The sequence below is a fragment of the Nicrophorus vespilloides genome, unplaced genomic scaffold (assembly GCF_001412225.1).
Source record: "Nicrophorus vespilloides isolate i.1.1-1 unplaced genomic scaffold, Nicve_v1.0, whole genome shotgun sequence".
Lineage (NCBI taxonomy): Eukaryota > Metazoa > Arthropoda > Insecta > Coleoptera > Silphidae > Nicrophorus > Nicrophorus vespilloides.
This window is the reverse complement of record NW_017099582.1, coordinates 28,151-40,173: the sequence shown is the minus strand read 5'-3', so window position 1 is coordinate 40,173 and position 12,023 is coordinate 28,151. Positions and strand designations below refer to the sequence as shown.

General features: G+C 32.0%; 3 protein-coding genes across 3 annotated transcripts; 1 reads left to right on the top strand and 2 right to left on the bottom strand.

Annotated features, from left to right (window-relative positions):
* Positions 1–2,439: 2,439 nt before the first annotated feature.
* Positions 2,440–6,059, bottom strand: LOC108564818. Its single transcript, XM_017923966.1, has 4 exons — positions 5,652–6,059; positions 5,523–5,595; positions 2,666–2,754; positions 2,440–2,502 (listed from the first exon to the last, which is right to left on the bottom strand). The coding sequence occupies exons 1-4, from the start codon at positions 6,057–6,059 to the stop codon at positions 2,440–2,442; spliced, it is 633 nt and encodes a 210-aa protein (XP_017779455.1).
* Positions 5,958–7,518, bottom strand: LOC108564817. The gene is made up of 5 exons (XM_017923965.1): positions 7,313–7,518; positions 7,114–7,258; positions 6,710–6,885; positions 6,420–6,655; positions 5,958–6,102 (listed from the first exon to the last, which is right to left on the bottom strand). Exons 1-5 carry the CDS (start codon positions 7,516–7,518, stop codon positions 6,059–6,061), a joined length of 807 nt encoding a protein of 268 aa, XP_017779454.1. The 3' UTR covers positions 5,958–6,058.
* A 494-nt stretch (positions 7,519–8,012) lies between these two features.
* On the top strand, positions 8,013–10,589 carry LOC108564819 (carboxypeptidase D-like; the record flags this gene model as incomplete). The annotated part of the gene is made up of 7 exons (XM_017923967.1): positions 8,013–8,181; positions 8,233–8,357; positions 8,408–8,720; positions 9,298–9,462; positions 9,532–9,650; positions 9,704–9,883; positions 9,939–10,589. Coding segments are annotated over 7 exons (1,386 nt in total), but the record flags the coding sequence as incomplete, so codon positions are not given.
* Positions 10,590–12,023: the final 1,434 nt, after the last annotated feature.

The following is a 12,023-nucleotide window of genomic DNA, read 5'->3' as shown; positions in this document are numbered from 1 at the left end:
TATGTGTTTAAACGAAATAAATAGAATCGAAAGATTTGTTATGAAATAAGCGTTTAGTTTAATTTAAGTAGATTTCTTTCGATTTCTCTTCAATTTAACTGTTTTGATTTTTTGCAAAACGAAGAGAAAACCCTTAACATTAATTTTAATTAAGTAAACATACTTTCGTTGTGGTTGTCGTGAATATTATATGAATCCCTGTAACAAGAATCCCCTCACCCACACAAGTCAAATGCACTTCTTTACTTTTAACTTTATTTTCTTTCCTTGAAGCTAGAGACCTGTGATGGCGTCTTTAGATAATTGTAAATACTTAATTTTAAGTTTACTTAAGTAGCGATGATTGATGATTGGGAGATTGGGAGGAGATGATTTGTTTCTTTATTGTTTGTTAGTTAATTCTACTTAGATACCTGTCAGTTTTTCAGTTGATGTAAGCGTTTACTCGATGCTCCGCACTAAATCCAATAAGAATCAATTCAACGATTAACTTTTCATCACATTAAATATTTGAGCATGCATCAATTAAGTTAATTGTACAATTCTCTCTCTCTCTCCTCCTTTCTTTTTTTTTTCACGTGCTCATTCACAATCTCGAGTTTTGTAACGGGACAAGACATTTGTGTAAATAAAGTTTTAGGGTAGCCAAGTTATTCGAACTGTCTCAAGTTACAACAACAACAACAAAAAACATAATTAACAATAATTATATATTACAAACTTTTTAACAACCCCAAGTTTTTTTTTGTAAAACGCGTAAATCGATATTTGTTGGAGAAACAACAAACTGTTGATTCAAAAAATGATTTGATATAGTGACCATAGCAACGAAGGTAAGTAAGTAATCATGAAATATTTAGTTAATTAATTGAAAATTTCAAGAAAGTCGACAATAATTGAAAATTTAGTTGTTTGATTATGAAAACTTGTACTTTTATCTTTTATACTCTTATTCAATGATGTAATTAGTTTATGTGGTTATTGAATAATTTAGTAAAACGTGAAGACGCAACATTTTCAACTTTGACAGTTTATAACAGACTTTCAGAATATAAAATTAATATGTATTTAGGCTTTTTGAAAAGATCATTTTTCTTTAATTTGCATGTTTAAAGATTTCATTAAATAATTAGTGAAGACATTCAAACGAAAATTTTAAATAATTTGTTTAATATTGCAACCAAATATACACGTATTAATTACTTTGTTATTGCTCAATCTTGAAAGCTTATACCAAACAAACTACGAACATTAGAAATTTGATTTAATTGGATTGTGTAGTTGTTGGGTAATGAAATAAAAGATAAAGACATTCAAATCATTTTCTCTGTCATTTATTATCATTACGTAACTGCAGAAATATCAGCATTGTATGAATACACATTAGATTCCCCAAAAATTCAGCTTTCATATGCATCTTTTTAATCCATTGAATATTTTATAATTTCCAAGAAAATCATGTGAAAAGATATACAAGTAAGTATTATAAGTTGCCTATAACAAACAGATCTTATTGGAAATACGAATTTGCAGATTATTCTGTAAAGTTAATTATTCTGTTAAAGCTAAACATTCTGTAAAGTTAAACATTTTTATTCAGATACGTGCAGCTATAATTTGAACTTGGAATAAATATTTCTTAAATCGCAATATTTGACAATTAACAAGTACTTACGAAGTGCGCAAAGAATTTGTATTTGACAATTACTTGACATTGGATTAGTCATGTAATAACTGTATAGTTTACAATGGTAATGAAGTTGATTATGAAAACAAAATTCGAACAAAATACTTGGGTGTGCCGTGATGAACAAATGCTTGTTTATCTATGGTAGTCATGGAGATTTCGTGCGTGCAAAGTGAACAAAGCAATAATTGACAAGTTACTTAGAAACTGTTGCTAAATTGTACTTAAACATTTTATGCCATTACACGATATTTGGCAAGTAATAAGAAAACCGGACTCGAGTAAATGCTTGTAAAGTAACGGTAATTATTCGTAATACGCAAATTATGTAAATTGTGCGTACCTTATTTAATTGCTTTATTACATAACAGCTTCCTGTTTTGATACAACAAGAAAAAAAAAGCTATAAATAGCATTATTTCTATAATTTGCATGTTTAAAGATTTAATTAAATAATTAGTGAAGACATTCAAACGAAAATTTTAAATAATTTGTTTAATATTGCAACCAAATAAACACGTATTAAAAAGATAAAGACATTCAAATAATTTGTCTGTCATTTATTGTCATTACGTAACTGCAGAAATATCAACGCGAATTACAGTCAAATTGATAAAACTACAGCATTGTATGAATACACATTAGATTCCCCAAACATTCAGCTTTCTTAAGCTTCTTTTGAATCCATTAAATCTTTTATAATTTCCGAGAAAATCATGTGAAAAGACATACAAGTAAGTATTATAAGTTGCCTATAACAAACAGATCTTATTGGAAATACGAATTTGCAGACCATTCTGTAAAGTTAAACATACCTATAAATTAAGCAAAATATTTAATAATTTGAAAAATAAGCGTTTTGTTCATATAATTATTGAAAAATTGGTTATTTTTATAAATTCTTGTATAGTCAGTTGCATATAATACAAAATAATTTGAAATCTACTGATGTTTTATTAATTTCAATTTATTTATTACAATCGACAAGGAGTCATTCTCTGCCATTAACTTCTCGATTTTACTGCTATTCAGCTCCATCTGACGAGTCATATCTTCTAATGGATTTCCTATAAACCAAAAACAAAATAAATAATATTTTATTCCTGAAAATTACTAAAAATTTCCTAAATCCTAAACATTTAGAGAATTGATATGAAAAATTGCACTTTCAAAGAATCTTAAAGTTAAGCAATGTTAGTTGGATGAATTGATTAATCGAAATCGAAATCATAATAACACAAACATAATTTTAGAAAATTGATCATTCTATATTTCGAAAACATTCAATACATATAAAATACTTCATGACTTATAAGAGAAACCTTGATCTTGACAAGTTAACTATTTAAACAAGAATGTATGCAAAAAAAAACTATCGAAAACGTCTGCTTTTTTTTCTATTGGAAAGACTAACGACATCGAGCGGTATTCGTCGAGTAAATATTTGATTCACACGAAACGAAATCACGAGGAACAAGAAAATAAAATCCAGTCCGGATCCCGAATTCGAAAAACCGAGATTACGCAATCGGAATGCGTAATCTCTCTCTTCTCATTTTCCTCGCTAGACGATGCGACTTAACCGTCTTATTTGTACACTCGTTAGCGACCTATGACAATGAGGAACGCACCACAATTTTCCGTGCAATTAAAGCCACACAAACTGTACAATACATAATAGAAAAGTGCTTCATTTTGCACCATTTCTTCTTAAGATTTGATGGAAAAATAAGGTCTTTCTGGAACATCTCAGGTGATTGAACCAAGATTTTTATTTAGATACGTGCGGCTATAATTTGAACTTTGAATAAATCTTTCTTAATACGCAATATTTGACAATTAACAAGTATTTACAAAGTGCGCAAAGAATTTGTATTTGACAATTACTTGACATTGGATTAGTCATGTAAAAACTGTAAGATCGTTTTCGAACAAAATACTTGGGAAGGTCGTAGTCATGGAGATTTCGTGCATGCAAAGTGCACAAAGCAACACTTGATAAGCTACTTAGAAACTGTTGCTATATTGTACTTAAACATTTTATGCCATTACACGATACTTGGCAAGTAATAAAAATACCGGACTCGAGTAAATGCTTGTAAAGTAACGGTAATTATTCGTAATACGCACATTATGTAAATTGTGCGTACGTTGTTTAATTGTTTTATTACATAACCGCTTCCTGTTTTGATACAACGAGAAAAAAAGCTATAAATAGCAGTATTCGTTATGATTAGTACGATAATTGTTGATAAACTACAAAAAATCTGAAAGATTATAGATTTTCCATGGAAAATTTTCATCAATTTCTTTATAAAATGCTAAAATTACTATTTTAATTTATTGTTATATCATTTAGATGTTAAAAATAAAGAAAAACAAGCTAAAATTCACAGGAAAAACAGTCATAAGTCATTATTAAATGCACGTTTTTAATTCTTAAAACTTTGAAGAAATATAAGATTGAATTTTCATAAAGTGTTGAAATTAGATTTACCATGGACATTTTTTATCAATTGCTTTGGATAATTTTAAAATTCGTATTCTAATTTATTTTTAGATCATTTAGACGTTAAAAACAAAGAAAACAAGCTAAAATTCACAGGAAAAACAGTCATAAGTCATTACAATTTAATTTTAAAAACTTTAACTTTAAAGTGCTGAAATAATTTCAATTGCAACTTCAAATTACTACTTTGTACATGACAAGTACTTGACATTAGATTGGTCATTGTATAGTTTACGATATAATCTAGTTGTCTGAAATGGATGAATCATAAAATACTGAAATCTTTCTTAATATCTTCAGTATTGATTTTCAGAAAGTTTGCAAATTATTGGGTTTAAACAAAACTTTGTGATCATATTCATTAGGAAATTCCTTCAAATCTCTAAAAATTGAAACGTATTTTCCTCGTAGTTTACATCCAACATTTGCAATTATTCTGAACCAATCGAGTCAGCGTAACAAACAATGGATTTCCTAAAACTTTTACTTGAAAGTGCTGAAATAATTTCAGTTGCAACTTCAAATTAGGATTTATACTAAAACAAACTTTTTGAAAGAACCGGTTTTCGAATCTCAACTTTTTTACAAAACCGGTTTAATGAAAATTTACGCGACACACTACTTTGTACTTGACAAGTACTTGACATTAGATTGGTCATTGTATAGTATACGATATAATCTAGTTGTCTGAAATGGAGGATAGAAAATGAAATTTTCATAAAATACTAAAATCTTAAAATCTTAATATTTTCAGTATTGATTTTCAGAAAGTTTGCAAATTATTGGGTTTAAACAAAACTTTGTGATCATATCCATTAGGAAATTCCTTCAAATCACAAATCTCAAAAAATTGAAGCGCATTTTCCTCGTAGTTTACATCCAACATTTGCAATTATTCTCAACCAATCTAATCAGCGTAACAAACAGAAAAAAAAATCTCGTTTTACGATAAGTTTTACGATCGGATTTTCCGTGGGATCCGGGAAAACCCGCGCCTTTCCCGAAATAGTTTTTATAACGATTCGTCTACCAAAAAAATTTAAAAAAAGATCTCTTTTGAGAGGTTCTAAACTAAACTAAAGCAAACAGTGAGTGAGATACGTGGGGCCACAATAAATTCGCGCTTTTTGATTGAATGTTTGTACACAATTTGAACGAAAACTTGTAAATCCCGCGATTTATTATCATCCGATTCGCGCATTCTTTCACAAACGTGATAAATTAAGCAACTTATTTCTAAACTTACGTATTCTAGTATTTTTACATTGGATTTGCGCTATTTTTACGTTTCCAAAACGACGGGAATAGAATAGGAAGAAAAATTACCTGCGAGTCGTTGCAAATTTTCGGCGCATTCCGTTCCCCGGTTACTCATCGTCAAAAAATCTGCAATTTTATCCTGAAACGAAAACGAAAAAATTGAAACGATAAAACCACAATTTTTCAGCACATTACCTCAATGTTGCTCAAGCTCGTTTCCTGTTTGATCATCGACCGTAACGAAACCTCAAAGTTGTCCTCAAACTTCCCTCGAAGTCGTCCCAAAGTCGAATCGAAATTATCCATCGTTTCTTTCAAAGATTTCACCTGAACACGACACTCAGAGTTGAGTAGTTTCAAATCTGTATTTTCGCTCTGCAAAGCACTATATTTCATCTTCAATCCATCCAATTCCTCTTCCAATAACATTTCTCTTCGCTTCGAATCGCAATTTTCTTTTCTCAACATTTCATTTTCATTTTCCGTTCGAAATTTGTCCATCTCTAGATGCTCTGAAGACTTTTCCAATCTTTGGATTTTCTCCTGCAACAAGTTGACTTCCTCCTTCAACTTATTCTTTTCGCGGCTCAAAGCTTCGTTCATCAAGTGCAGACTCTGCTTCCCGAATTTCTCTTAACATAAACATCTAGTATTACATATTATTTAATTATCACATATTTATTTACTAAAAAAAAGTATACTTCATTTGGACAACGTTTAAGATAGGTTAGATACTTTAGGTTAGGTTAAGTTATATGTTTCTTGGATCAAGTTAGCAACACAAGATTTTTTTTTAGGTTATAGGTTAGGTTATACTAGGTTAGATACTTTCAATAAGCTAGTTATCTTTGTTTGATTTGAGGAATTTCAGCATATGAAAATCTAACTAATTTTATTACAAATATAAATTCAAAATAACTTTTCTTTCAGTCCTCATAAACTTAAGTATCTTAACTACTGTACCTTTTGCTAAAAAATCCTTCAACTTCCGAATCTCCTCACGATTCTCCATCGCAGCAATTCCTTCGCTCGCCAACTTTTCCCTTGCCTCCGACAACTCCCCAGACATCCTTGAAAGTTGTTCATAGTGTGCATAATTCTCCTTCGCCATTCTCATCACATCATCTTCTATAGCTTCGCAGATGCTGTGCATGCAATTGCTCAAATTCACGCGAAACGCGTTCGCTTGCAGAGATTCCCTGAAAGAAAGACAAATTGATACAAAACAAACAATTTGTTTTCAGTGAACTCACCTGGCCCGAGAAGTTCGCGAAGAGCTTAGATTCCTTTCCAGCGAATCCGATACACTTTTCAAGCAAACGAGCGCTACGTCGCAGCTATCGCAATTCCCCGAATTAACGTAATCAGTTTGCGAACTACAATGACATAATTCCAATTCTGATTGTAAACGTTTATCTTTGCTTTTATTCTGTGAAGAAAAACAGTATTGAATTATTTAAACTCAATAAACAAATTTAATTGAGACGCCATCTATTGGAACAACAGGAAACGTATTTTACTTAATGTCAATGTCAAACTTAACCAATGAGCGTACGCAATACTTGTCAAGTAACTTATTTTATAACAAGTACACTTACTTATAAAAAGTAATTAAACAATAATCCAAGTTACTTGACAAGTAATCAGAAAAAAATACCTTTGATACCAAAACAGCTACGGCTTTCCATACTGACAATACGCATTTTCCCAATGTCACCTTTATAGGTCTCGAGATGCCTTTCTTCGCATTACTTGTATCTTCTTGCAGATGGATTAAGAGGATGTTGAAGACGTAGTAGATACTGAAATGTTGAAATTTTACAAAACTTCTTCAGTATTTTTCATACAAACTATACCGATCCAAGATGTGCTCTAGGTGATGGGTGTAATCAGCGCTGTTCCTCATTTGGATGCTCAGCAAATCTCTACAAAATTTCGTTGGGAAGAGCCAAGAATTGAAGTTGGCATTGGGAACGACGTCAAGCATTTCCCAAATAACTGCAGTTATTTCACTCAGATCCTGCTGCAGAGAGAGCAGCACCGTTTCCTTCCAGCAATCCATTTGACACTTCTTGACATTTAATTTGTTTGACGTTTGTTTTCTTGATACAAATATTTTTGTTTACTTTTTTTTTATAAATATTACAACAAACATTATTAGTACAAAATTAATTGTTTACATAAAAAAAAATTAACAAATTCATATTTTTTGATAACAATTATCTAACATTTTGATAATTATGATGACTAATCTTTGTGGTTTTTTTGTCCTGCGGTCGATGATTCTTATTTGGAGGTTTGGAGATATTGAATTATATTGTAAAATTACATTATTTTGATTATAAAAATCGCGTTTTGAAATTTGTATTTGTACTCGAAATGAATAGCATCGAATATAATGAAAGTCGTAATTTAAAACGAATCTTTTGTAACTAAGCTTTAGATAATCTTATCAATTGTTATAATTTTCTGCGGTTTCAACGCTTGATATGATTAATTGGCATTGAAAGCTTTTGTTTTATTGTTGAGTATTCCCTAAGTAACAGTTGTTCTTGATCGGACGATGTACGCGTTGTACGTGCTGCTGCTCCTGTTTCAATTGGGCTTTTCAATTGTTTACCATTAGTTTACCATAACAACGAGCAAATCGCCAGTTACTTGAAGAACTTCACCGAAGTGCACAAAGACATCTCCACTTTATACTCAATCGGAAAATCCAACGAAGGTGATTTTTAAGAAAATTCGCTTTGCGATTTTGGTTCAATCCAGTTTTCAGGTGTGGATCTTCTCGTGCTGAGATTAACAAAGAACGTGGGAACGTTGAAGCCACACGTGAAACTTATTGGAAATATCCATGGAAACGAGGCTATTGGAAGGGAGATTTTGCTGCAATTCATTGAGGTTCTTAAAGTTGATAGAAAAGTGTTTTTTTTTATAAGTATTTTTTGCAGTATTTGGGTGAAAATTACAAGACTAATTCTACGATAGGATGGCTTTTGGATAATACTGTTATACATGTGATGCCTACTATGAATCCGGATGGTTATAGACCATTCAGTGTTGGTATTTGCGAAGGGGAAAACGGTAGGTTGAACGGAAGAAATGTCGATTTGAATAGAGATTTCAGTTGGACGGGAAACGAGACTAAGCAACCGGAAACGGAAGCAGTTCGAGCTTGGCTCCAGAACAACACCTTTGTTCTATCTGCGAGTTTGCATAGTGGCGCCCTCGTCGTTAATTACCCTTACGACACGTCAACGGAAAGTGAGTATTATCAATTTATCAAATAAAAATTGTGAAACATAAATATTAACGTTGAAATTCGATAATCAATTTAATATTTAAGTTAATGTTTAATAGTTTAAAAAAGTTAAGCAACATGTTATAAAGAAAATAATTGGATGGGTTAAATATAACTTTTGACAACCCATAAGAATTGTTTTGTATTAAAGTCAAAACTAGGCAATTAATTATTTACAATCAACGTTGGTTGCATAACTGTACTTTCAATATAAACATTATTCACGTCAGTTCAAAGTTAACCTAGAAAAAACAACATAATTTCAGGTTAAAAGAAAAATATATGAAAAACCAGTAAATCTGATGAAGAAAAAAAAAACAGTTTTTTCTCTTCTTCCTTCTCCTCCAAACCGATGATACGATGTTAGTAAAGTCAAATTCTACAGCTTTTTAAAATGTTTACACATGGTGCCATCTTTGTGTCAAAATTCAACTAGTTTGTTTCTAGCAACGCCATCTTTTTGAATGCTTTGTACTAAACTGTTTCTTTTCAAACATGAAATTAATGTTTTGTTAAACTTATCTTCTGTGTTTGTATAAGAAAACAAGCCTTCATTGACGCCGGACGACGACGTCTTCAGACACTTGTCGTTGAGCTACGCCCGAAAACATTCCACCATGGTCAAAGGTTGTCAGTACAAAGATAACACTGAGAAAGTCTTCAAAGACGGCATCACGAACGGAGCTGAATGGTATTCCTTCACGGGTAAACAATTATTTCAATAAATTTGCTTCACACACCGAAAGATATACAAACAATGTTGCGTAATTCCAGGCGGAATGCAAGATTACAATTACGTGGATCACGGCTGCATGGAGTTGACCTTGGAGTTGTCCTGCTGCAAGACACCAATGACCAAAGATTTAGAAGATCTCTGGATGAAGAATAAAGAAGTACTTTATAAAAAACTAAATATTTTGTGCTTGGATTGATGGTCTTCTTGCAGCCTTTGATTGATTTCTGCCTGCAAGTGCATAATGGGATCAAAGGAAGGATCATCGTCGATGGTAACAGCAAAACTAAAGCTAAATTGAAGATCGAGGGTAGAAATATCGGATTCAGGACTTCAGAATTCGGTGAATTTTGGAGAATCTTATTGCCTGGACAATACATTCTTCAAATTGAAGTATACACACAATTAAGTAATTAATGAATTTTTCAATAATAAAATTATGTTTTAGGTGAATAAAAAGTTGTACAAGGTGCCTTTCCTTGTGAACAATAAAAGCTCCGTTTTGAAGGAATCCGGTAAACTTGAAGTTTTCTTGTCGAAGGATGAAGTTACATTAGTTAAAGGTGACGCTGTCTTTACGACTACCACGATACCAACTACAGAGGTACAACGAAAATCTTCGACTACTCCAAAACCTTTTGCATCTAATCAACATTCTATAAGAACTATCAGAATCGAGATCTTCAACGGAGCCACCACAAAGTTCGTTTCATCCTCAATGATCGTCGTCCTTCTGATCCTTCTAATTCTCCAGCTACATTAGTATTCCTCTTCCGTGCGTGCAGTTTTCAATCAATGAAAGACCAAACCAAAGAAGAGAGCGCGATCTTAAGAGAGACGCTCATTGTCTCTCTGCTCTCTTCCATTCGGAAGTTTCGCAGCAGGTTTCGCTCCAAGGTTGCTGTTGCTGCTCCTGCATCGCATGGTTTATGTTTCCTGTTGTCAGTTGGCTTCTCTATGGCTTTGGAATTTTTACTTTCCTCTCCGCGCCGATGATAATTGCTATCAGCGTGTATAATTTATATGGCATTGTTTCCTGCCCTGGATTCTAGCTTCTTGCGAGAACGTGCAATTACCGAACAACAACAACAACAAAAACCTCACACCACAATTCATTCATTAAACCACTTCACTCTCATTACATATATAGTTTTTTCTCTCTTCCATCGATAAGGAAATTGATTTATTTTAAGAAATGTAGTATATTTCTATATAAGTTTTCTAGATGTACACAAAATACATTATAAATATAATTTGTTTTTTATAATACGAGTTTCATTTTCAGTTTTTTTTTATTGATTTCTTGAAAGTTATGTAACTATTTAGCATTTTAACTGCTGCATAAGAAGGGCGCCACCATTTCGCAATTTATTATGTAAGAAACGTTACATCGATTTGCGATGTCTTCAGTTTTTAGTGAATTTCTAGATAACTACGAATACTAATTTCATCATATTATACTTAAATTAAAACTGAAAATCTCACCTATCTAATGAGACCATTGTCAGTCTTCTACCATCCGTATGTCTGCTATGAGCTGTCGAAAGTGTCGTTGCTGAAAAGGAGCATATTCATTAATTTCTGGATAACCACGCAGGATAATTGCAAAATTCAATAAGAATTGTAAATTGGAGACTGTCGCCTTTTGTATTAACTCGCTCAAACAATTCGAACATCAATATTTAGATTTTGAAAATTTTCCATGTCTCTCATTTATAGTGAATTACTCGACAAATGCGTATACTAATTAGATCATTGAATACTCCAATTAAAGCTGAAAGTCTAAGCTTTCCAACGAGTATACTGATATCTTTTTGATGTCAACCATTCGTCTGTTACAAGCTGGCAAATGTGTCGTTGCTGAGAATGCAACCTCTTCACGTTCATTTTTTTTTCAGGATTACCAATCAAGTCATTTACACAAATCAGCTAAAAATGTATATTGAAAACAGCCACTTTTCGAATGGTCGCACTGATTTTAGTTTTCACAATTAGGACTTTTCAATTATTTTAAACGGTCATATTACACTTAAATTAAAACTGAAAATCTCACCTATCTAATGAGACCATTGTCAGTCTTCTACCATCCGTATGTCTGCTATGAGCTGTCAAAAGTGTCGTTGCTGAAAAGGAGCATATTCATTAATTTCTGGACAACCACGCAGGATAATTGCATAATTCAATAAGTATAGTAAATTGGAGACTGTCGCCTTTTGTATTAACTCGCTGAAACAATTCGAACGTCGATATTTAGATTTTGAAAATTTTCCATGTCTATCATTTATAGTGAATTACTCGACAAATGCGTATACTAATTAGATCATTGAATACTCAAATTAAAGCTGAAAGTCTAAGCTTTCCAACGAGTATACTGATAGCTTTCTGATGTCAACCATTCGTCTGTTACAAGCTGGCAAATGTGTCGTTGCTGAGAATGCAACCTCTTCACCTTCATTTTTTCTTCAGGATTACCAATCAAGTCATTTACACAAATCAGCTAAAAATGTATATTGAAAACAGCCACTTTTCGAAT